This window comes from Platichthys flesus, chromosome 13, assembly GCF_949316205.1.
Source record: "Platichthys flesus chromosome 13, fPlaFle2.1, whole genome shotgun sequence".
NCBI classification, from domain to species: Eukaryota; Metazoa; Chordata; class Actinopteri; order Pleuronectiformes; family Pleuronectidae; genus Platichthys; species Platichthys flesus.
The window spans coordinates 757,779-780,184 of record NC_084957.1 but is presented as its reverse complement, the minus strand read 5'-3'; the positions used below and the strand labels follow the sequence as shown (position 1 = coordinate 780,184).

At 46.2% G+C, this 22,406-nt stretch overlaps 3 protein-coding genes across 3 annotated transcripts; all 3 read left to right on the top strand.

Annotated features, from left to right (window-relative positions):
• The first annotated feature begins 1,557 nt into the window (after window positions 1-1,557).
• On the top strand, window positions 1,558-2,985 carry LOC133967390 (olfactory receptor 6N2-like). The gene has a single exon (XM_062402810.1). The coding sequence runs from the start codon at window positions 1,825-1,827 to the stop codon at window positions 2,749-2,751; it is 927 nt and encodes a 308-aa protein (XP_062258794.1). The 5' UTR covers window positions 1,558-1,824; the 3' UTR covers window positions 2,752-2,985.
• A 7,062-nt stretch (window positions 2,986-10,047) lies between these two features.
• LOC133966825 (olfactory receptor 6N2-like) lies at window positions 10,048-11,770 on the top strand. The gene has a single exon (XM_062401855.1). It carries the CDS (start codon window positions 10,608-10,610, stop codon window positions 11,532-11,534), a length of 927 nt encoding a protein of 308 aa, XP_062257839.1. The 5' UTR covers window positions 10,048-10,607; the 3' UTR covers window positions 11,535-11,770.
• Window positions 11,771-14,000: 2,230 nt separating this feature from the next.
• LOC133967394 (olfactory receptor 11A1-like) lies at window positions 14,001-15,304 on the top strand. The gene has a single exon (XM_062402814.1). The coding sequence runs from the start codon at window positions 14,268-14,270 to the stop codon at window positions 15,192-15,194; it is 927 nt and encodes a 308-aa protein (XP_062258798.1). The 5' UTR covers window positions 14,001-14,267; the 3' UTR covers window positions 15,195-15,304.
• Window positions 15,305-22,406: the final 7,102 nt, after the last annotated feature.

Genomic DNA, 22,406 nt, shown 5'->3' with positions numbered 1-22,406 from the left:
GATGCAGATAAGGGAGTGTGAAGTGGTGCCAAAACTGGGTCGAGCAAATGGTAAATGAGGTGAAGGTTGTGAAAACTGTGCCGAATTTTCTTTTTGTGTGTTAACAACTGAGAAAAACTGTAACTTGCTGCTCATTGAGCTCTCAGGGCCACCGTATCCGTCGTGTTGCATGTTTCTACTTTTCTTGACAGACGACACAAGGCTTATCTGCAATGACTGTAACAATATGTGTGTTTTTCCATCACTCTGACAGACGCACAACTTAACGTCTCACCCCGAAGGACACGTTACTTGTGTCTTTGTCTTTCTGTGACTCGTGAGTTGTTTACAGAAACAGTCACTGATTGAGTTTCCCATGAGGCCACTGGGTGATAATGAGGTGTTTACAAACTGGCTGTACTCAGGCCGGTCCCCTGATGACTGGTCTGTTGTTCACCATTGCACTAACCTTACATCAGCGCACACACACACACACACACCATCACACACACACACACATCATCACACAAAGACTGTTTTGTGAAAGTAGGACCAAGCTATAACTTCTGTCTGACTATTATATATAATTGGAAATAGATTAAACAGTTCAGTAACAGTGTTAATACTCGAGACTCGACACTTCAGATCAATGTCATATCACTTTAATAAGAGATGGAAACATAATAGTATTAGAAAAATTACTTTGTGAGGCTACAATGATATTGACCTTTGACCCTTGGCCAAGTACAAGTGAATGTTTGTGACAAATGTGAAATAATTCCCTTCAAGTTTCTCCGGAGATATCACCTTCACAAGGCACAGTCCCAGTGACTTTGACCTTTGACCACAATCATTCAGTTTGTACCACATGTAATGAAAGTACTTTTGGGAATCAGAATCAGAATCAGAATCAGATTTATTGGCCATGTATTTGTACGTATACAAGGATTTTTTCTGTTGCTCTCAACGTACAGAATTCGAAAATAAACCATAAAGAACAAGGTGAAAAAAGCAGCACAAGGTTTGGAAAACATTTAACAACTAAGTAAGAAAATAAATATAATTTCATATGCAAAAGTATGTTTACATGAACATAAAACACAACAACATGACAATAATAGGCCAGAGGAAACAAGCTGTTCTGCAGTCTGGTAGCCCTCAGCGCTCTTTAGCGCCTCCCAGAGGGGAGGAGATGGAACTAGTTGTGATGGGTCTGCAGTGATGTTTCCTGACTCTGTCCATGTCCTGGATGGGGGGGGGGCAGTCTGCAGACCAGACTGTCTGTTGCTGTCTGTTCCTGTTTGGTGGCCGATCCAAACCAGACAGTGATGGCTGCGCAGATTCCTTATATCCTTTAATTCCTTAAACATCATGTTCACAACAACAAAAGGTCACGTGACCTCGATCTTTTGACCTTTAATCCCCAAAATCGAATCAGTTCCTCTTTGTGTCCAAATCTGAAGATATTCACCTGAAGCTGATCTTAAGTTATAACGGGCACGAAAAACTAAATAAACACAGAGTCATAAAACAATAGAAAACAATGTGTAGAAACTAACAAGAGGAGGTCAACAGGAACAAAACCTCTGGGTCCAGGACCCTGGAGTTTTCTGAAGTTGTTGACATGTTGTTGGAGAGTTTAATGAGATTCATGGAGGGTGAAGCAGTCTGATAAGAAGCCAGCGTGCAGCCCTCCACTGTCTGTGCCTCTGGAGTCTGTGAGTGAATCTCCTACAGGCCACAGGCTCCTGAACTCCTCTCAGGGAGACTTGTTACAGGATCTTAATGAACGGCTGTTGTATGATCTGCACCTGTTACTGATTCACTCTGTTTTTCAGAAGCCTGATGGATGATGAAGTCAATGTAACGTATATAACTTTCGATGGACATGTGGAGGTGCAGAAATACAGATATGTGTATTTTGTGGTCATGTTTGCATTATACATTATAATAATCTGTTGGAATTCCACAATTGTGTATCTTATTGTGATTCATGAAAACCTCCATGAGCCGATGTACATCTTCATTGCAGCTTTGTTAATCAACTCTATACTTTACAGCACAACAATCTACCCCAAGCTTCTGATCGACTTCTTATCTGAAGAACAGATCACGACTTTCCCACGTTGTCTCTTTCAATCTGCTTTGTATTACACTATGACCGGTTCAGAGTTTCTATTGTTGTCGGCCATGGCTTATGACAGATATGTGTCCATATGTAAACCTCTGCAATATCCAACCATCATGAGAAAGACAACTGTAAAAGTCTTTCTCTTCACAGCTTGGTTTGTTCCTGTTTGTGAAGTTGGAATAGCAGTTGCATTTTATTTTAATCTAAAGATCTGTCACAACAGTATGAAAGGCCTCTTCTGCAACACGTCCATTTTCACACTTCAATGTGTGCCCTCAGTGGCTCTGTCCATTTATGGAGTGTTTGTGTTGCTGAATATTTGTCTTCTCCCGATGCTCTTCATACTTTTTACATACATCAGGATACTCATCGTCACTAACAGAGGGTTTAAAACAATGAGGACAAAAGCTCTACAGACCTGTTTACCTCACCTGCTGGTTCTTATCAACCTTTCCTGTTTTGTTGCGTATGACGTCATTGTAGTTCGTTTGGAATCAGATATACCAAAACTTGTCCGTTTGTTGTTGACATTGCAAATAATGGTGTATCATCCTCTTCTTAATCCATTAATATACGGACTGAAAATGAAAGAAATCTCCAAACACCTCAAACATTTGTTGTTCCAGGTCGAATCCCATTAAAATATCCTCACTGTGATCTGATGTCAGGTCTTTTACCTGCAGTGATGATGAGATGTACCAGCTTCATTAACACCATCCAACAGCATCTTTACAGGGAGTCATATTAGTGTCACTGTATTTGTATCGATTCAGTTCCTAAAGGTCACAAGACGAGGATCAATATTTCAGAAGTTGTAAACTGTACGGTGTTGAAAGTCAGTGTTTCAAATACTAACATCTTTAAATAAAGTTGAATACGACTGCAATTCAAAGATCTTTATTCCTTCTTTTGCTGGTGACCTTTTATTATGAAGCAATGTGTCATTAAAGTGCTCTGGACAAAGTGTGATCTATGAAAACTCTTTTATAAGCTGTATGAACGTGACATGGTGGTAAAGTGTGTGTACGTGTGTGTGTGTGTGTGTGCGTGCTTGTGTTTGTTTGTGTGTGTTTGTGTGTGCGTGTGTTTCGGTAAATTTCCGGAAACTTTCCTGAAACTTTCCATAGGAATATTCAGCTTGGGAATTTGGGGAATTTTGCAAATTAAACGCTAAGCATTAAAAACATCATTCAAATCTATTTTAAAGATGTATGGAATTTAGCACATGCTGCATGTTGAATTTCCACCCTGCTCTGTGCATTTCTCCATCACTTGTGCAGATGATTCCCAGCATCCTGCTCACTACAGCAGGGCTATTGAGGCCTGCTGACCTATGTTAAGAATGCCACAAAGATGTAGAAGCATATAGTCAAGAGCCCAAAGTTTCCTCAGGCCTCAAATCAGCCTATGACAAAACAAATGTTTATATTTATGTCTGTATATGACAAGGTAAATACAGTTAGTATAAAAACCCACACAATTTCCTGTTAATTCCCATGGAAAGTTTTCTGCTTTGAATATTCCCGGAATTTGGCAACCCTAGTTGCCATTGGGGACACATTCCAGACCAAAGAGTAGTGAACAAAGCTGAGTTTACTCTACTTTACTGATTTATCAGTAAGTTGGTCAGGGAAACATCCCTCAAAGTGACCCATAACGTGTGTGTGTCCATGAAGTAACTATGAATCAAGCAGTTTCCAATGAACAAGATGCTGTGATGATGTGTAGTAAGACGTGCTCAGAAGTCGTCCCTGAGAGTCGGGGGAGCTGATTACAGCCGCTCTGTAAACACCTAATTATCTGCCAGTGGTCACAGCCTCATGGGACATTACACACACACTGTGTCGTCCAGAGGGAAAGAGTCAACATAATCCAACATGATGTTTCATAACTGACCCTGAGGAAGTCGTTTCACATCAAATGCTTGTGTATAAAATTCAGTGAAGTAATTCTGATAGTAGATGTGCTCGAGGTGGTCAGCAGGTCGAAGCAATCAATCAAATTTGAACCCACACATTCTTTGGTGCACACTTCATTGTAGCAGAGATTTAGCTCATGGCCAAATAAGATGAAAAGCCCTCAGCCTGCTCTCAGTGCACGTGACTGATGAAGGATTCATAGTGTTCAGAGCTGGACGCTGATATATTTGACAACAAGCCTAACAGTGAATTTCTACAACGTCTCCAGTTCAACAAGTACGTTTCTTATCACTTTCTCTGTTGACTCACTCACTCATCGTCATCCGCTTATCCGGGGTCGGGTCGCTGGGGGAGCAGCTCAAGCAGGGGGCCCCAGACTTCCCTTTCCCGGACCACATTGATCAGCTCTGACGGGGGGATCCCGAGGCGTTCCCAGGCCAGTGTTGAGATATAATCTCTCCACCTAGTCCTGGGTCTTCCCCGAGGTCTCCTCCCCACTGGACGTGCCTGGAACACCTCCCAAGGAAGGCGCCCAGTGGGCATCCTTACCAGATGCCCGAACCACCTCAGCTGACTCCTTTCTAAGTAAAGGAGCAGCGGCTCTAATCCGAGTTCCTCACGGATGACTGAGCTTCTCACCCTATCCTTAAGGGAGACGCCTGCCACCCTTCTGAGAAAACTCATCTCGGCCGCTTGTACCCGCGATCTCGTCCTTTCGGTCATCACCCAGCCCTCATGACCATAGGAGAGGATAGGAACGAAGATCGACCGGTAGATCGAGAGCTTTGCCTTGCGGCTCAGCTCTCTTTTCGTTACAACGGTGCAGTAAAGCGAACGCAATACCGCCCCTGCTGCTCCGATTCTCCGGCCAATCTCACGCTCCATAGTACCCTCACTCGCGAACAAGACCCCGAGGTACTTGAACTCCTTCACTTGGGCTCTTTTCCTACCCGGAGTAAGCAATCCATCGGTTTCCTGCTAAGAGTCATGGCCTCAGATGTAGCGGTGCTGATCCTCATCCCAGCCGCTTCACACTCGGCCGCCAGCCGATCCAGTGAGTGCTGAAGGTCACAGGCCGATGATCCAATGAGGACCACATCATCCGCAAAAAGCAGTGACGAGATCCTCAGACCACCGAACTGCAACCCCTCCCCACCCCGACTACGCCTCGATATCCTGTCCATGTGTATCACAAACAGGATTGGTGACAAGGCGCAGCCCTGGCGGAGACCAGCATCCACTGAGAACGAAACTGACTGGCTGCCGAGGACCCGAACACAGCTCTCGCTTTGGGAGTACAGAGATTGGATGGCCCTGAGGAGAGACCCCCTTACCCCATACTCCCGCAGCACCTCCCACAGTTTCTCCCGGGGGACCCGGTCATACGCCTTCTCCAGATCCACAAAACAAAAGTGGACCGGATGGGCATACTTCCAGGCCCCCTCCAGGATCCTTGCGAGAGTGAAGAGCTGGTCCGTAGTTCCACGTCCGGGGCGAAAACCGCATTGTTCCTCTTCAATCTGAGGTTCGACGATCGGCCGAACCCTCCTTTCCAGCACCTTGGAGTAGACTTTACCAGGGAGGCTGAGAAGTGTGATACCCCGGTAATTGGTACACACTCTCTGGTCCCCCTTTTTGAACAGGGGAACCACCACGCCACTCCTTTGGCACTGTACCCGACTCCCACGCGATGTTGAATAGGCGTGTCAACCATGACAGCCCCTCAACACCCAGAGCCTTTAGCATTTCTGGCTGGATCTCATCAATCCCTGGGGCTTTGCCACTGCGGAGATGTTTGACCACCTCAGTGACCTCCACCAGGGAAATTGACGACGAAACACCATCAACCTCGAGCTCTGCCTCCAACATAGAGGGCGTGTTATTCGGATTCAGGAGTTCCTCAAAGTGTTCCTTCCAACGTCCGACGACCTCCTCAGTTGAGGTCAACAGAGTCCCATCCTTACTGTACACAGCTTGGATGGTTCCCCGTTTCCCCCTCCTGAGGTGCCGGATAGTCTTCCAGAAACACTTTGGTGCCGACCGAAAGTCCTTCTCCATGGCCTCTCCTAACTTCTCCCACACCCGCAGCTTAGCCTCCGACACGGCAGCAGCTGCAGCCCTTCGGGCCTGTCGGTACCCTGCAACCGAGTCAGGAGTCCTCCAGGATATCTATCCCGGAAGGCCTCCTTCTTCAATCGGACGGCTTCCCTGACCACCGGTGTCCACCACGGTGTCCGAGGGTTACCGCCCCTTGAGGAGCCTAAGACCCTGAGGCCACAGCTAGCCGCCGCAGCTTCAGCAATGGAGGCTTTGAACACCGCCCACTCCGGCTCAATGCCCCCAACCTCCACAGGAATGCCAGAAAAACTCCGCCGGAGGTGTGAGTTGAAGATACCTAGGACGGGGGCCTCCTCCAGATGTTCCCAGTTCACCCGCACTACTCGTTTGGGCTTACCAGGTCTATCCGGAAATTTCCCCCATTCCCTGATCCAACTCACAACCAGATGGTGGTCGGTTGACAGTTCCGCCCCTCTCTTTACCCGAGTGTCAAAAACATGCGGCCTCAGATCAGATGACACGATCACAAAATCGATCATTGATCTTCGGCCTAGGGTACTCTGGTACCAGGTACACTTATGAGCACCCTTATGTTCGAACATGGTGTTTGTTATGGATAATCCATGACTAGCACAGAAGTCCAATAACAAACGACCGCTCGGGTTCAGATCAGGGAGGCCGTTCCTCCCCACCACGCCTCTCCAGGTGTCTCCATCGTTGCCCACGTGGGCGTTGAAGTCACCCAGCAGAACTACGGATTCCCCTACTGGAGCCCCATACAGGACTCCATTCAGGGTCTCCAAGAAGGCAGAGTACTCTGAGCTGCTGTTTGGTGCATACGCACAAACAACAGTCAGAGTTTTCCCCCCTACAACCCTTAGGCGCAGGGAGGCGACCCTCTCGTCTACCGGGGTAAACTCCAACACCGCGGCGCTCAGCCGGGGATTTATTAGTTTTTATTAGTAAATACTGTTCCTGAACCTGCTAGTCCTGGAACGGAGGACCCTGTAGCGCCTCCCAGAGGGGAGGAGGGCAAACAGTCTGTGGCTGGGGTGAGAGCTGTCCTTGACAATGCTGTGCGCGCTCCGCAGACGTCTCTTGATCTGGACAGCTGCAATTGTGGGGAGGGAAGAACTGGTGATGCGTTGGGCAGTTTTAACCACCCTCTGCAGTGACTTCCGGTCCGCAACAGAGCAGCTGCCATACCACACTGAGATGCAGCTGGTGAGGATGCTCTCGATGGTGCAGCGGTAGAAATTCACCAGAATCTGAGGAGACAGATGAGCCATCCTCAGTCTCCTCAGGAAGGAGAGACGCTGGTGAGCTTTCTTGACCAGGGTTGAAGTGTTGAGGGTCCAAGAGAGGTCCTCAGAGATGTGGACACCCAGGAACTTGAAGCTGGTACATGCTCGACCTCCGTCCCGTGGATATGGATGGGGGTGTGTGTGCCGCCTTTCTTCCTGAAGTCCACGATGCTCTTTGATCTTCTTGGCAGAGGTGTGGACTTGAGTTACATGACTTGGACTCGAGTCAGACTCGAGTCATGAATTTGATGACTTTAGACTCGACTTGACAAAATGTAAAGAGACTTGCAACTCGACTTGGACTTCAACATCAATGACTCGTGACTTTACTTGGACTTGAGCCTTTTGACTTGATAAGACTTGCTCTTTTCCCCAAAACACAAAGATTAAAAAGTATGTTATTAAGGAGCGCTCTGTATCTGTCATCGTGTTTGTGTGCGTCTGTGTGTGCAGCGCCGCCGCTCCAAAACGCGCACTACGCGCTGTGCGTTGGGCACCAAGTCCTGAGGGGGCACCAAAAAAAAGCAACTGAAAAATCATCATAGTTATAATAATTATGTAGCCGAGCGTTTGGTTGTATCATAAGTCCGGCTTCAGCCGACAAAGGACACGAGAGCAGGTCATGCGCTCGTGACAGCACACCCGTTTATTCTCCGTTCATTTTACAACTTCACTCATCACCGCACCCACTTCCTTTAAAACCCAAACAAAATAAGAGTCACTACAAACAACCCACTTAAAACCAGAAATACAAATCAACCCTCAACAATAACGTCATTAAATAAATTAGCTTACAATTATAATGCCGATATTATTTCAGTATAGAAATATTAGGTACCTTTTAGACATGTATATCACAAAAAAGGCAGAACAAGAGATGTATTAAATTGCTCAAAAAAAAGTTAAAGAAGATTGACTATTCTTCTTTGTACTTATGATGATTATTTAATGTAATCATAGAGGAGTTATGCTTAGGGCACCAAAATGGTGCACTTTGTGGAATCATACTACGTCCCCATCGTGCACAAATGACTGACAGACCTTTGGCCAATTTGGTCTTTTGCAAATGCAATGCAGCATAGGGCCCTGACATATAAAAAGCACAACCCTGTTCATTATTATGTTCAAGTATTTGTTATGTTTCTCACATGTACACACACACACAGACAATATGAGGTGAGATAAATGAGGTGAGATCAACACAGGACAGGACAGAAACTGCTGTGGAACTAGTTAAAATGCAAAATACAATGTTAGCACTTTTGTTCAAATAATTACAGTTGCACTTGTTTTTTCAAATGTGTTCATTCTGTAGGAGTGGTTTAAAATGAAGAATATTCTTGCAAAATATGAGTTAAATGTTAAAAATGACTGGTTAATAGTGCAATAGGGAAGTGCAATGTTGGCACAATTTTTTTTTCTGCAATTTCAATTGCACTTGTTTTAATAAATAAATACAGATTTTAAAAGCATACATGATCTGTGTAAATATATTATTAATCAGTGATCAAAAGGACTCGAAAAGACTCGAAACTCAAACTGCAGGACTTGGACTTGACTTGAGACTTGTCAGTCTTGACTTGGGACTTGACTCGGGACTTGCCTGTCTTGACTTGGGACTTGACTCGGGACTTGAGGGCAAAGACTTGAGACTTACTTGGGACTTGCAAAAAAATGACTTGGTCCCACCTCTGCTTCTTGGTGTTGAAAGCCAGGTTGTTGTCAGTGCACCACGCCGCCAGGTGCTGGACCTCTTCTCTGTAGGCCGACTCATCGTTGTTGCTGATGAGGCCAATCACTGTAGTATCGTCTGCAAACTTGACAAAAGTATTGGTTACATGTACAGGAATGCAGTCATACGTGAATAGTGAGTAGAGGAGAGGACTTAGCACACAGCCCTGTGGCACGCCAGTGTTCAGGATCAGGGTTGAGGAGGTGTGGTTCTCTAACCTTACAGACTGGGGTCTGTTGGATAGGAAGTCCAGTATCCAGTTGCAGAGGGAAGGGTTGATGCCTAAATCGTTGAGTTTCGTGATCAGTTTGGAGGGGATGATGGTGTTAAAAGCTGAACTGAAGTCTATGTACAGCATTCTTACATAGGAGTTGTTATTGTCCAGGTGAGAAAGTGCGGAGTGAAGTGCCGTGGAGATGGCATCCTCCGTACTCCTGTTCTGGCTGTAGGCGAATTGGAAGGGGTCCAGTGTGGGTGGTAAACAGGTTTTGAGGTGAGCCAGGACCATCCTCTCAAGGCACTTCATAATGGTGGGGATGAGTGCACCCCCACCATATACATATACAGTCACTGATCATCGTTATATACAGTTACTGCTGCTGATCGCAAGGCCCTGCAGAGGGTGGTGAAGACAGCGGTGCGAATCATCGGCTGCCATCTCCCTTCCGTGCAAGGCATCTACAACACAAAGTGCCTGAGAAAAGCACAGAAGATCATCAAGGACCACATCCACCCAGGCTGTGGACTTCTCACCCTGCTGCCGTCTGGCAGACGTTTCCGGAGCATCCGGGCACAGACTACCAGACTCACAAACAGCTTCTTCCCCCAGGCTGTAAGGCTTCTGAACAACCAACACTGACCCACTGAACAGTCGCCATCACCATGTACATTCTTCTCCCCCATTCATACAATTACACTAACTTACTACACATATATGCAAATTATTTAATTTTATTTCCCTCACTCCATCACCCTGTAAACTGCTGCTAGCCTTCATTTAAATTGAAATTGTTGTACTATGTTCTATGTTTCATGTTATTTGGTTAAATGTTATATGTTATTTATTTTTATGTTGTACTTCCCGTCAGGTCATAAGAAAACTACTGCTCTGATGACACTAAGCTATTTGGTGCATGTGAACATAACCTTTGATTTTGATTTGATTTGAAACATTAGAAAACAATGTGTAGAAACTAACAAGAGGAGGTCATCAGGAACAAAACCTCTGGGTCCAGGACCCTGGAGTTTTCTGAAGTTGTTGACATGTTGTTGGAGAGTTTAATGAGATTCATGGAGGGTGAAGCAGTCTGATAAGAAGCCAGCATGCAGCCCTCCACTGTCTGTGCCTCTGGAGTCTGTGAGTGAATCTCCTACAGGCCACAGGCTCCTGAACTCCTCTCAGGGAGACTTGTTACAGGATCTTTATGAACGGCTGTTGTATGATCTGCACCTGTTACTGATTCACTCTGTTTTTCAGAAGCCTGATGGATGATGAAGTCAATGTAACGTTTATAACTTTCGATGGACATGTGGAGGTGCAGAAATACAGATATGTGTATTTTGTGGTCATGTTTGCATTATATATTATAATAATCTGTTGGAATTCCACAATTGTGCATCTTATTGTGATTCATGAAAACCTCCATGAGCCGATGTACATCTTCATTGCAGCTTTGTTAATCAACTCTATACTTTACAGCACAACAATCTACCCCAAGCTTTTGATCGACTTCTTATCTGAAGAACAGATCACGACTTTCCCACTTTGTCTCTTTCAATCTGCTGTGTATTACACTATGACCACGTCAGAGTTTCTATTGTTGTCGGCCATGGCTTATGACAGATATGTGTCCATATGTAAACCTCTGCAATATCCAACCATCATGAGGAAGACAACTGTAAAAGTCTTTCTCTTCACAGCTTGGTTTGTTCCTGTTTGTGAACTTGGAATATCAGTTGTATTGTATATTAATGTAAAGATCTGTCACAACAGACTGAAAGGCCTCTTCTGCAACACGTCCATTTTCACACTTCAATGTGTGCCCTCAGTGGCTCTGTCCATTTATGGAGTGTTTCTGTTAGTGAATATTTGTCTCCTCCCGATGCTCTTCATACTTTTTACATACATCAGGATACTCATCGTCACTAACAGAGGGTTTAAAACAACGAGGACAAAAGCTCTACAGACCTGTTTACCTCACTTGCTGGTTCTTATCAACCTTTCCTGTTTTGTTGCATATGACTGTTTTATAGTTCGTTTGGAAACAGATATACCAAAACTTGCCCATATGTTATTGACATTACAAATAATGGTGTATCATCCTCTTCTTAATCCATTTATATACGGACTGAAAATGAAAGAAATCTCCAAACACCTCAAACATTTGTTGTTCCAGGTCGAATCCCATTAAACTATCCTCACTGTGATCTGATGTCAGGTCTTTTACCTGCAGTGATGATGAGATGTACCAGCTTCATTAACACCATCCAACAGCAACTTTACAGGGAGTCATATTAGTGTCACTGTATTTGTATTGAGTCAGTTCCTAAAGGTCACAAGACGAGGATCAATATTTCAGAAGTTGTAAACTGTACGGTGTTGAAAGTCAGTGTTTCAAATACTAACATCTTTAAATAAAGTAGAATACGACTGCAATTCAAAGATCTTTATTCCTTCTTTTGCTGGTGACCTTTTATTATGAAGCAATGTGTCATTAAAGTGCTCTGGACAAAGTCTGATCTATGAACGTAAAATATTCCAGGTGGTAAATGTTGAGTATGGCATAAAACTAACTTTGGCCCCTTTGGTTTACATGCGGTGTTGCTATGGTTTACTTGTGGCCTACATCAGGCAAACATTTGCCAACCTCCTAAGCTCCGTCATATGGGCCTACTGACGATGTCCGGTGTCACAGGTTTGGTGTGAGAGGAGCAGACAAACTGACGAAGGCTCTAAGTGTGTAAGCACACATGGCCAATAGAGATGGTGAAGCTGAGGCAGGGACAGTGAGTTATGGGTTGAATCAGCTCAGAGCAGGAGACAAGACGGAGTCAAACATCATCAGACACAAAAGATTATAACTTAAAGTCAAACAGGAAACAACAGATGAAGGAAACACGACGTCCAAGAGTCACTTTAAATGTTCCTGAAGAGGACGTTCAGGACCAAGTCGTATCTGACGGCAGTGCTTTATAGACACTATATTGTCCAGTTTGGAAACAGCTAACTAGCTTTTTCTGTTCTTTGCAGAAATCACACCTTTTAAAACCTTCCTTGGGTTATGGAGCAGAGGCTCGATGGCCAGAGATAGAGCAGCCCTGCCTCACCCCACTCAGGAGGTTAAAAGGAGCACTCAGCCCGCCATTTATTTTCACAACACTCTCAATGTCTTTATAGAAAACCCGGATCATGGCTATAAAACATGAGTTGAACCCAAAAGCAGCCAGAGTCTGCCATGAGTACTGGTGTTCAACTTGGTCAAAAGCCTTTTCCTTATCTATAGAAATAAGACCAGTCTCTATTGCCAATGAACTGCAGAAGTCCAAAACATCTCGAATCAAAGTATCATTGTAACTTATGAGCCGGGCACACAGTAGGTCTGGTCAGGGTGGATGACGGACACCATCACCTCCCTCAGTCTGAGGGCCAGAGCTTTGGACAGGATTCTGTTATCTGTGCACAACAGAGAGACCGGCCTCCAGTTCTTTAAGTCTTGTAGGTCTCCCTTCTTCGGCAGCAGGGTGATGATGGCCCTCCTGCAGCTCAGAGGTAGTCTTCCATTATGTAAACTGTCGTTGACTACCTTGAGCAGATCCTGTCCTAAGATGTACCAGATGGACTAAAGGAAATCAGCAGGAAGGCCGTCTATCCCTGGAGCTCCATGTTGTTGCTCCTGCTTACCTGAGGGAGACTGCTCTGCACATCTGGATTCCTTGACCACTCACTCTTAAAAAGGGTCTCTATAGAAACCGGTAGCACACTTCCTGATCTCAGACGAGTCGGAGACTTCAGAGCCGCTACCGTAAACAGCGAATGGTCTTCCATTGTCCATTTCTCTGCTCCAACCCAAAGAAGAACTGGGAGGGGGCATCCATCTGTGAGATGTTCATGAACCGGGACCTGAGCTCCCAGTGCTGAGACGCCCAGCAGGTTGGCTATAGCCGACTGTTTGGACCTGAGGGGATCTAAATGCTCTCGATTTCCTGTAGAAGCTACTAACTTGCGATGTTGGCCATGTATTCGTACACATACAAGGAATTTGACTCCGGTTTTTCTGTTGCTCTCAACGTACAGAATTCGAAAATAAACCATAAAGAACAAGGTGAAAAAAGCAGCACAAGGTTTGGCAATCATTAAACCACTAAGTAAGAAAATAAATATAATTTCATATGCAAAAGTATGTTTACATGAACATAAAACACAACAACATGACAATAATAGGCCAGAGGAAACAAGCTGTTCTGCAGTCTGGTAGCCCTCAGCGCTCTTTAGCGCCTCCCAGAGGGGAGGAGATGGAACTAGTTGTGATGGGTCTGCGGTGATGTTTCCTGACTCTGTCCAGATCCTGGATGGGGGGGGCAGTCTGCAGACCAGACTGTCTGTTGCTGTCTGTTCCTGTTTGGTGGCCGATCCAAACCAGACAGTGATGGCTGCGCAGATTCCTTATATCCTTTAATTCCTTAAACATCATGTTCCCAACAAAAAAAAGGTTTATCTTTATCACAAAATCAAATCAGTTCCTCTTTGTGTCCAAATCTGAAGATATTCACCTGAAGCTGATCTGAAGTTATAACGGGCACGAAAAACTAAATAAGCACAGAATCATAAAACAATAGAAAACAATGTGTAGAAACTAACAAGAGGAGGTCAACAGGAACAAAACCTCTGGGTCCAGGACCCTGGAGTTTTCTGAAGTTGTTGACATGTTGTTGGAGAGTTTAATGAGATTCATGGAGGGTGAAGCAGTCTGATAAAAAGCCAGCGTGCAGCCCTCCACTGTCTGTGCCTCTGGAGTCTGTGAGTGAATCTCCTACAGGCCACAGGCTCCTGAACTCCTCTCAGGGAGACTTGTTACAGGATCTTTATGAACGGCTGTTGTATGATCTGCACCTGTTACTGATTCACTCTGTTTTTCAGAAGCCTGATGGATGATGAAGTCAATGTAACGTATATAACTTTCGATGGACATGTGGAGGTGCAGAAATACAGATATGTGTATTTTGTGGTCATGTTTGCATTATATATTATAATAATCTGTTGGAATTCCACAATTGTGTATCTTATTGTGATTCATGAAAACCTCCATGAGCCGATGTACATCTTCATTGCAGCTTTGTTAATCAACTCTATACTTTACAGCACAACAATCTACCCCAAGCTTTTGATCGACTTCTTATCTGAAGAACAGATCACGACTTTCCCACTTTGTCAGTTTCAATCTGCTGTGTATTACACTATGACCACGTCAGAGTTTCTATTGTTGTCGGCCATGGCTTATGACAGATATGTGTCCATATGTAAACCTCTGCAATATCCAACCATCATGGGGAAGACAACTGTAAAAGTCTTTCTCTTCACAGCTTGGTTTGTTCCTGCTTGTGAACTTGGAATAGCAGTTGTATTGTATTTTAATGTAAAGATCTGTCACAACAGACTGAAAGGCCTCTTCTGCAACACGTCCATTTACACACTTCAATGTGTGCCCTCAGTGGCTCTGTCCATTTATGGAGTGTTTCTGTTAGTGAATATTTGTCTTCTCCCGATGCTCTTCATACTTTTTACATACATCAGGATACTCATCGTCACTAACAGAGGGTTTAAAACAATGAGGACAAAAGCTCTACAGACCTGTTTACCTCACCTGCTGGTTCTTATCAACCTTTCCGGTTTTGTTGCGTATGACGTCATTGTAGTTCGTTTGGAATCAGATATACCAAAACTTGTCCGTTTGTTGTTGACATTGCAAATAATGGTGTATCATCCTCTTCTTAATCCATTTATATACGGACTGAAAATGAAAGAAATCTCCAAACACCTCAAACATTTGTTGTTCCAGGTCGAATCCCATTAAAATATCCTCACTGTGATCTGATGTCAGGTCTTTTATCTGATAGATAGATAGATTACTTTATTCATCCCCGAAGGGGAATTAAGTGATGATGAGATGTACCAGTGTTGAAAGTCAGTGTTTCAAATACTAACATCTTTAAATAAAGTAGAATACGACTGCAATTCAAAGATCTTCATTCCTTCTTTTGCTGGTGACCTTTTATTATGAAGCAATGTGTCATTAAAGTGCTCTGGACAAAGTGTGATCTATGTAAACTCTTTCATAAGCTGTATGAAACATGACATGGTGGTAAGTGTGTGTACGTGTGTGTGTGTTTGTGTGTATTTGTGTCATAGGCTGCCATTTGGGACACATTCCACACCACAGAGTAGTGAACAAAGCTGAGTTTACTCTACTTTACAGATTTATCAGTAGGTTGGTCAGGGAAACATCCCTCAAAGTGACCCATGACCTGTGTGTGTGTCCATGAATCAAGCAGTTTCCAATGAACAAGATGCTGTGATGATGTGTAGTAAGACGTGCTCAGAAGTCGTCCCTGAGCGTCGGGGGAGCTGATTACAGCCGCTCTGTAAATACCTAATTATCAGCCAGTGGTCACAGCCTCATGGGACATTACACACACACTGTGTCGTCCAGAGGGAAAGAGTCGACATAATCCAACATGATGTTTTATTACTGACCCTGTGACATTGTGTTAAGTTTAGTTTTGATAGGAGTAAAGGAAACATTAGTCCCATTGGGGTTTATTGTTGCCTGGCCTTATTGGCACACATTGATGAGAAATAAACATATTTCCTCAACTTGGATTTCTTAGGACTTTTAGTATGTAGTTCTGGACACCTCATAGAAATGATCTATGCTGAAAATAATTATTTTACAGTTAGTTCGATTTTTGGCTCCAAAATGATTACTTTGCCTGGCCTGTTAAACTACAAGCATTTTATCATTGTTAGGAAATCCTATTTGAAGGTGTTTAACCAGTGACACTGGTTCCACGACTCAAACCCATGGAGCAGGTGGAGGAAAAGTTGTGTTAAATAGCTGTTTTTGTATTAAAGAAAGGAAAGTGTGTTATAGTGGAATCCCTTTCAGCAGTAGAGGAAATCTTGTTAAATGTCCTGGACTGAGCTCCTGTCTCCCTGTGTTTCTATATGGAGTTGAACCAGAGTCAGTGAAGATCAGAGGTGCAGATTCCCCTGTGCTGTTCTGATGTGTGTGGCTGTACCAGGATCAGCTCAGTCTTACACAGATGATCGTTTATTGTTTTGTGTGCTTCTGTCTCTGCAGCTTGATTGTTATCAATCAGTTAGTTGAATAGTGTTTTTTCACCTAACTTTCCTAAAATGTCCCCACTGCGTAACGTCTTTACCTCAAACGGTCCTCACTAAGATAGAAGTACACACGCACACACACTCACACCACCCCCACCGGTGAACCCACACATTCTTTGGTGCACACTTCATTGTAGCAGTGATTCAGCTCATGGCCAAATAAGATGAAAAGCCCTCAGCCTGCTCTCAGTGCACGTGACTGATGAAGGATTCATAGTGTTCAGAGCTGGACGCTGATATATTTGACAACAAGCGTAACAGTGAACTTCTACAACGTCTCCAGTTCAACAAGTACGTTTCTTATCACTTTCTCCGTTGACATTTCAGAAAATCCTCATAAAGAATTTTAATCCCAGAACCAGGTGGACCAGCTACAAGATGAATCCTTAACCATTCAATTAGAATTATCTTTAAGAGTGAAGGAACTACACGTCCCATAATCTACTGGGGATGATCCAATGATTTCCTGCTTCTCCTTGAAATGAACCTTCTTTCTTTTCCTCATCCACATGAGCCGACTTGATTTTAAAGGTTGTGAAAACACTTCCATAGTGTCGATCCTCTTCTAGACAGCGTGAATACAACCTGTTTTTCATATAAAACATAAATGCAGTAGCTGCTGTACAGACTTGTGGTTTATACAGGAGAATAAAGGGTTATTTCACGGTGTTGAAGCTTGTGGTGATTCTTCCTCGGCTGTTTAAAATATTATGGTTGTTGCTGAATACCTTGGAAAGTGTGTTTTACCTCCAGAACCACGACGTTGAGATCTGTTAGGATTTAACTGAGATGTGTTGGAACAGGCCTTAGGTCGCATGTACGAAGCCTACAAAGAAAACGACCCTCTGGAAACTGCTTCAGGTATTTATGATATATAAACTGGCTGAGACGTTATGATTGACAGCTGAGACTAGAAAACAAGGAACGTTTATTATACAGAAGCTTCATATAAAGATCAAAATAAAAGAATAAGAGGACATAACAATTAAACTGTTACACCTACTGTCAGGGTTGTGTGAAGTAGAAGGACCCAGGAGCGGATATATTTAACAAAAAGGGTATTTAATATAAACAAAAGCACAAGGAAGCTTACACGAGGCTCAGGAGAGCAGGACAGGGCAGGACAGGAACGCAGAACAGAACAGCAACATGGAACATGATCCACCACAATGATCAGAGGAACACCAACGAGTAAAAGCACAACAAACACCGGAGAAAAACAGGAAGCAAAACAGACAATCAGACCGAAGACAAGGGGAACGACAGAGGCTTAATTACACCCAGGGAAGGCAGGGGTCATTGGCAACAGGTGCAACACATGAGGAGTTAAGCCTGAAACATGCTTCTGCGACTGCGTCTGCGTCTTTTCACGCCGCTGTGGCGCAAGACTCGTTTTCATTCATGCTTCCCCAACCGTTGCGCGTCTAACAAAGCAATTCCGCGCCAGAACACTAGGCGGAGTAATGCTTTTTGTCGAGACGACCTTAGAGACACCTTCTTTCTTCTTCGTCGATTGTTTATTTACATAGCCACTGCGGCTCCTCGTAGCCTTTTTCTGGCGGACAAATCCGCCAGTCAGTGACAGGTTATACAAGTGATCATACCATCGGATATCTGCTGCCAAATCTCTTCTATTTGGTCCATATTCGTTCTTCTAAATCTTCCGTGATTTCTGCAGGTATTATGGGGCATGAAACCGGAAATGCAGCTCCAGAAGGGATGTAGAGCAGACCAATCACAGCCTTTGCGGGCTGAGTGAGCTTGCGGAGCTTTGCCGTAAATTTTAGAAAAGGGGGTCGACACCCGTCAGCACGTAAGGAGGGATACATAAGCACGTAAGGGACCCGGAAGGGCTCTTGCGCTTACGGGCCCGTGAAAACGCAGAAGCATGTTTCAGGCTTTAGAAAGACAATCACCAAGACAGGAAGTGAAGACAGAAACAACCCAAAAGGAACAGGAAACAGAAAACAATGAGGTTGAAATAAACAAACTAAACTGACAGAACATGACAGTACCCCCCGCCCCCCCCCCCCCCCTCAAGGGCTGGATCTCAGACAGCCCAAAACATGAACTGCGACGGGAGGGAGGAGGGAGGAGCCAGAGGAGGGACTCCGGGACATGCCCGGGGACTAGAAGGCAGAGTTCTGAGGCTTGGGAAGGCGGCCAGGAGCCTAGCACGGGAGCCCCTCAGGCGGGCGGCCCGAAGACCGGTCAGGGGCAGAGGGCAAGACCTCCGAGCTCAGCCCCGGATGTTGGACAGGAACAGGAGCTGGCACAGCGAGGATCTCCGACGTCGGAACCGGAGTGGAGTCTGCCGGGACCCTCCGGCGTGGAACAGGGACTGGAGCCGGTACAGGAGCCGGGACTGGAGTTGGCACCCGGAAGACCTCCGACGCCGGAGCACAGGGGACATCAGCCAGGAGCTTCCGGCGCAGGGCAGGCACTGGAGCAGGCACCGCGAGGACCTCCGACGCCGGAAACAGAGTGGCGTCTGCCGGGACCCTCCGGCACGGGACAGGGACTGGAGCGGGGACTGCAGCTGGCAGCGCAAGGACCTCCGACGCCGGAACCAGAGTGGCGTCTGCCGGGAACTTCCGGCGCAGGACAGGGACTGGAGACTGCGACCCAGTCGGGACTGGAGGTGGCTGATGCCTCTGAGCAGACTGCTGAAGAGAGAGGCTTTTGCTGTGGATTCCCCCTCTTCAACGTCCACCATTCACACCAGAAGCCTTTTGGATGCTGCCGGGTCCCCCACGAGCCCAACAGCCCCCCATGTACCGGTCAGCGAATGAGGCTGGTGGCTGGTTCCTCTGAGCAGGCTGTAGAAGTGAGGGTTTTCTGCATCTGCCCCCCATAGCAGACTCTCTTTCCAGGCTCCGGGATCCAACCAGAGCCAAACGGCTTCCCGCATCCAGGACTGTGGCTGGAGGGTTGCGGAGTCTCTTTAGTCTGTCCCACACCTCCACGAGGTACGGGACAAAATGACTCACCCAAGGGCGATCTTTAAGCCATAATTCAAAAACCGAGATCTCCTCAAGGGTCTCTGCATTGCTCTGGGTTCCCAGTGAACCCAACTCCTCCACCAAACAGTCAAAGTAAAAAACCCACAAGCACAAGAAACACTGGAGAAAAACAGGAAGCAAAACAGTCAATCCGACCGAGGACAAGGGGAAGGACAGAGGCTTAAATACACCCAGGCAAGGTAGGGGTAATTGGCCACATGTGCAACACATGAGGAGTTAGAACGACAATCACCAAGACAGGAAGTGAAGACATAAACAACTAGGGATCTCACGATAATAAGAATTCATTAGTCGGTGCCAATACCAGTAAAATAACACGATTCTCGATGCCAATTTCGATACCACGGTAAAAAAAACGCTTCACGTCATCCTCCAGAGCATGGGCGGCAACCCATCATCGTATCAGGCTGTCATGAAATACCAGGAGCGGGCGATGTGTGCGTGTGTGCGCTCCGAGATAGAGACTGTGTCTCTGAGCGAGTGAGCGGGGCGGGGAGCGGAGCACACAGTGAGATCACAGCTCGTTCACGTGAACCAGAGAAACTCGGTGTTTTCACTGTTTCCACTGATAAAAAGCAACCGGTCAGTCAGTGAGCGACTGTCATGGCCCCTGCCTCACCTGCCTTCTAGTTTCTCTCTTTCGCTCTCTCTCTTTCTCTCTCTCTCGCTTGTGTGTACAGGTGGCGTCGCTAATTGCGGATGAGGTCCTGGTGTGGAACCCCGGATTCCCCCACCAGCTCCGGTGATCCCAACACTTGTCGCCAGTTTCTCACGCAATGCCAGTTAGCCTTTAATGCACAGCCCATTAGATATGCTAGTGATAATGCAAGAATTGCTTACCTGATTAATTTACTCGAGGGTCGTCCACTCAGCTTTTATAATGCCATCTTTGAGCAACACTCCCCGCTGGCCAGGTCTGCAGAGGCCTTCGCTACGAAGCTCAAGCGGATGTTCGATCACCCGATGCGGGGGCAGCAAACCGGGCAGCGACTTTCGAAGATCCGTCAGGGAAGACTGACAGCTCAGGATTTTGTGATGCAATTCCAAAGTTTGACGGGGGAGTCGGGCTGGAACGAGGCCGCGGTGATCACGGAGTTCCAGAATGGTTTAAACCGGGACATTGGGAGGGAGATTGCACACCGCAGAGAATTTAAAAGTTTAAACGAGGCAGTTCAACTCCCCATTAAGTCCGGCGACCCTACTGTGGCGTGCGGACTCGGCTTGTTCCCCGGATTACTGTTGCCCGGAACAACTGTCCTCCCTCGGGGCCCGCCTAGAGATGCCGGAGGTTCCTGTACCCTAGCCCTTGCAGTTAGACGGCTAATTTTCCCGTCCGACCGGTAAAAGGTCAGGCTCGGGAGTAGGGGGAGAGATACTGTCGAGCCGTGTGGTGAGTCCCTCCCCCCCGGACCATCCGCAGCTCGATGCCTCCCTCTCGTGGCGAGGGAGGGCATTCCCATTCACTGCTCTAATTGATTCAGGGGCTGATGAGAGCTTCATTGACAGTAGGGTTTGTCAGCAGTTGGGCATCGAAAAAGAGCTCCTCGATGTTCCACTGGATACCAAGGCCCTAAATGGTATACTACTGGCCAGGGTTGACCGAAGAACCGTCCTCGTACCCGCACGTTTATCTGGGAATCACCAGGAGAAGATCCAGTTTCACGTCATCAACTGTCCGCATGTTCCCCTACTCCTGGGTTTTCCCTGGCTGAAACTCCACAACCCACATTTTGATTGGACTACAGGAAGAATCCGTGCTCATATTGCCATTCTCACTGTCTCCGTTCTGCCCAGAACCCAACATCTGAGCCGGCTTCTGTAGCGGAGCCCCCGGACCTGTCCTTGGTTCCCCAGGTTTACCATGACATTGCCCCAGTCTTCAGCAAGGAGCAGGCTCTCAATCTTCCTCCTCATCGGCCATATGACTGTGCCATTGAGCTTCTGCCGGGGGCCCCTCATCCCAGCAGCTGACTGTACAACCTCAATCGTCCAGAGCAGCTGGCCATGGAGAAATACATTCAGGAGTCTCTGACGGCTGGGATCATCCATCCATCATCCTCTCCAGTGGGTGCTGGATTTTTCTTCGTCGGAAAGAAGGACGGCACCTTAAGACCTTGTATTGACTTTAGAGGGCTCAACAACATCACAGTCAAAAACAAGTATCCTCTGCCTTTGTCCCTCTTCAAGGAGCTTCCATTTTCACTACCCTTGACCTACGCAATGCCTATCATCTGGTGCGCATCAGGAAGGGTGATGAATGGAAGACGGCTTTCAACACACCGTTAGGTCATTTTGAATACCGGGTTATGCCTTTCGGCCTCTCCAATGCCCCAGCAGTCTTTTAAGCCCTGGTGAATGATGTGCTCCGGGACATGCTAGGTTGTTTTGTATTTGTATATCTAGATGATGTTCTTATCTACTCCCGCTCTCTTCAGGAACATCAGGATCATGTTCGCACAGTGCTGCAGCGGCTTCTGGAGAACAAACTATTCGTCAAGACCGAGAAATGTGAGTTTCATGCCACCACTACTTCCTTTCTCAGTTTTGTCATCTCCCAGGGGGAGTTCCGGATGGATCCTGCCAAGGTCTCTGCTGTCGCGGACTGGCCCACTCCAACCAATCGCAAACAGCTGCAGCGTTTCAATGGCTTCGCAAACTTCTACAGGAGGTTTGTGAGGAACTTCAGCACATTGGCAGCTCCTCTGACAGCACTCACCTCCTCCTCAGTCCCATTCCACTGGACTGCTAAGACCGAGGCGGCCTTCTCCGACCTCAAGCGCCTGTTCGTCTCCTCACCCATCCTGATCTACCCTGACCGGTCACGGTAGTTCGTTGTGGAGATGGACGCGTCGGAGACT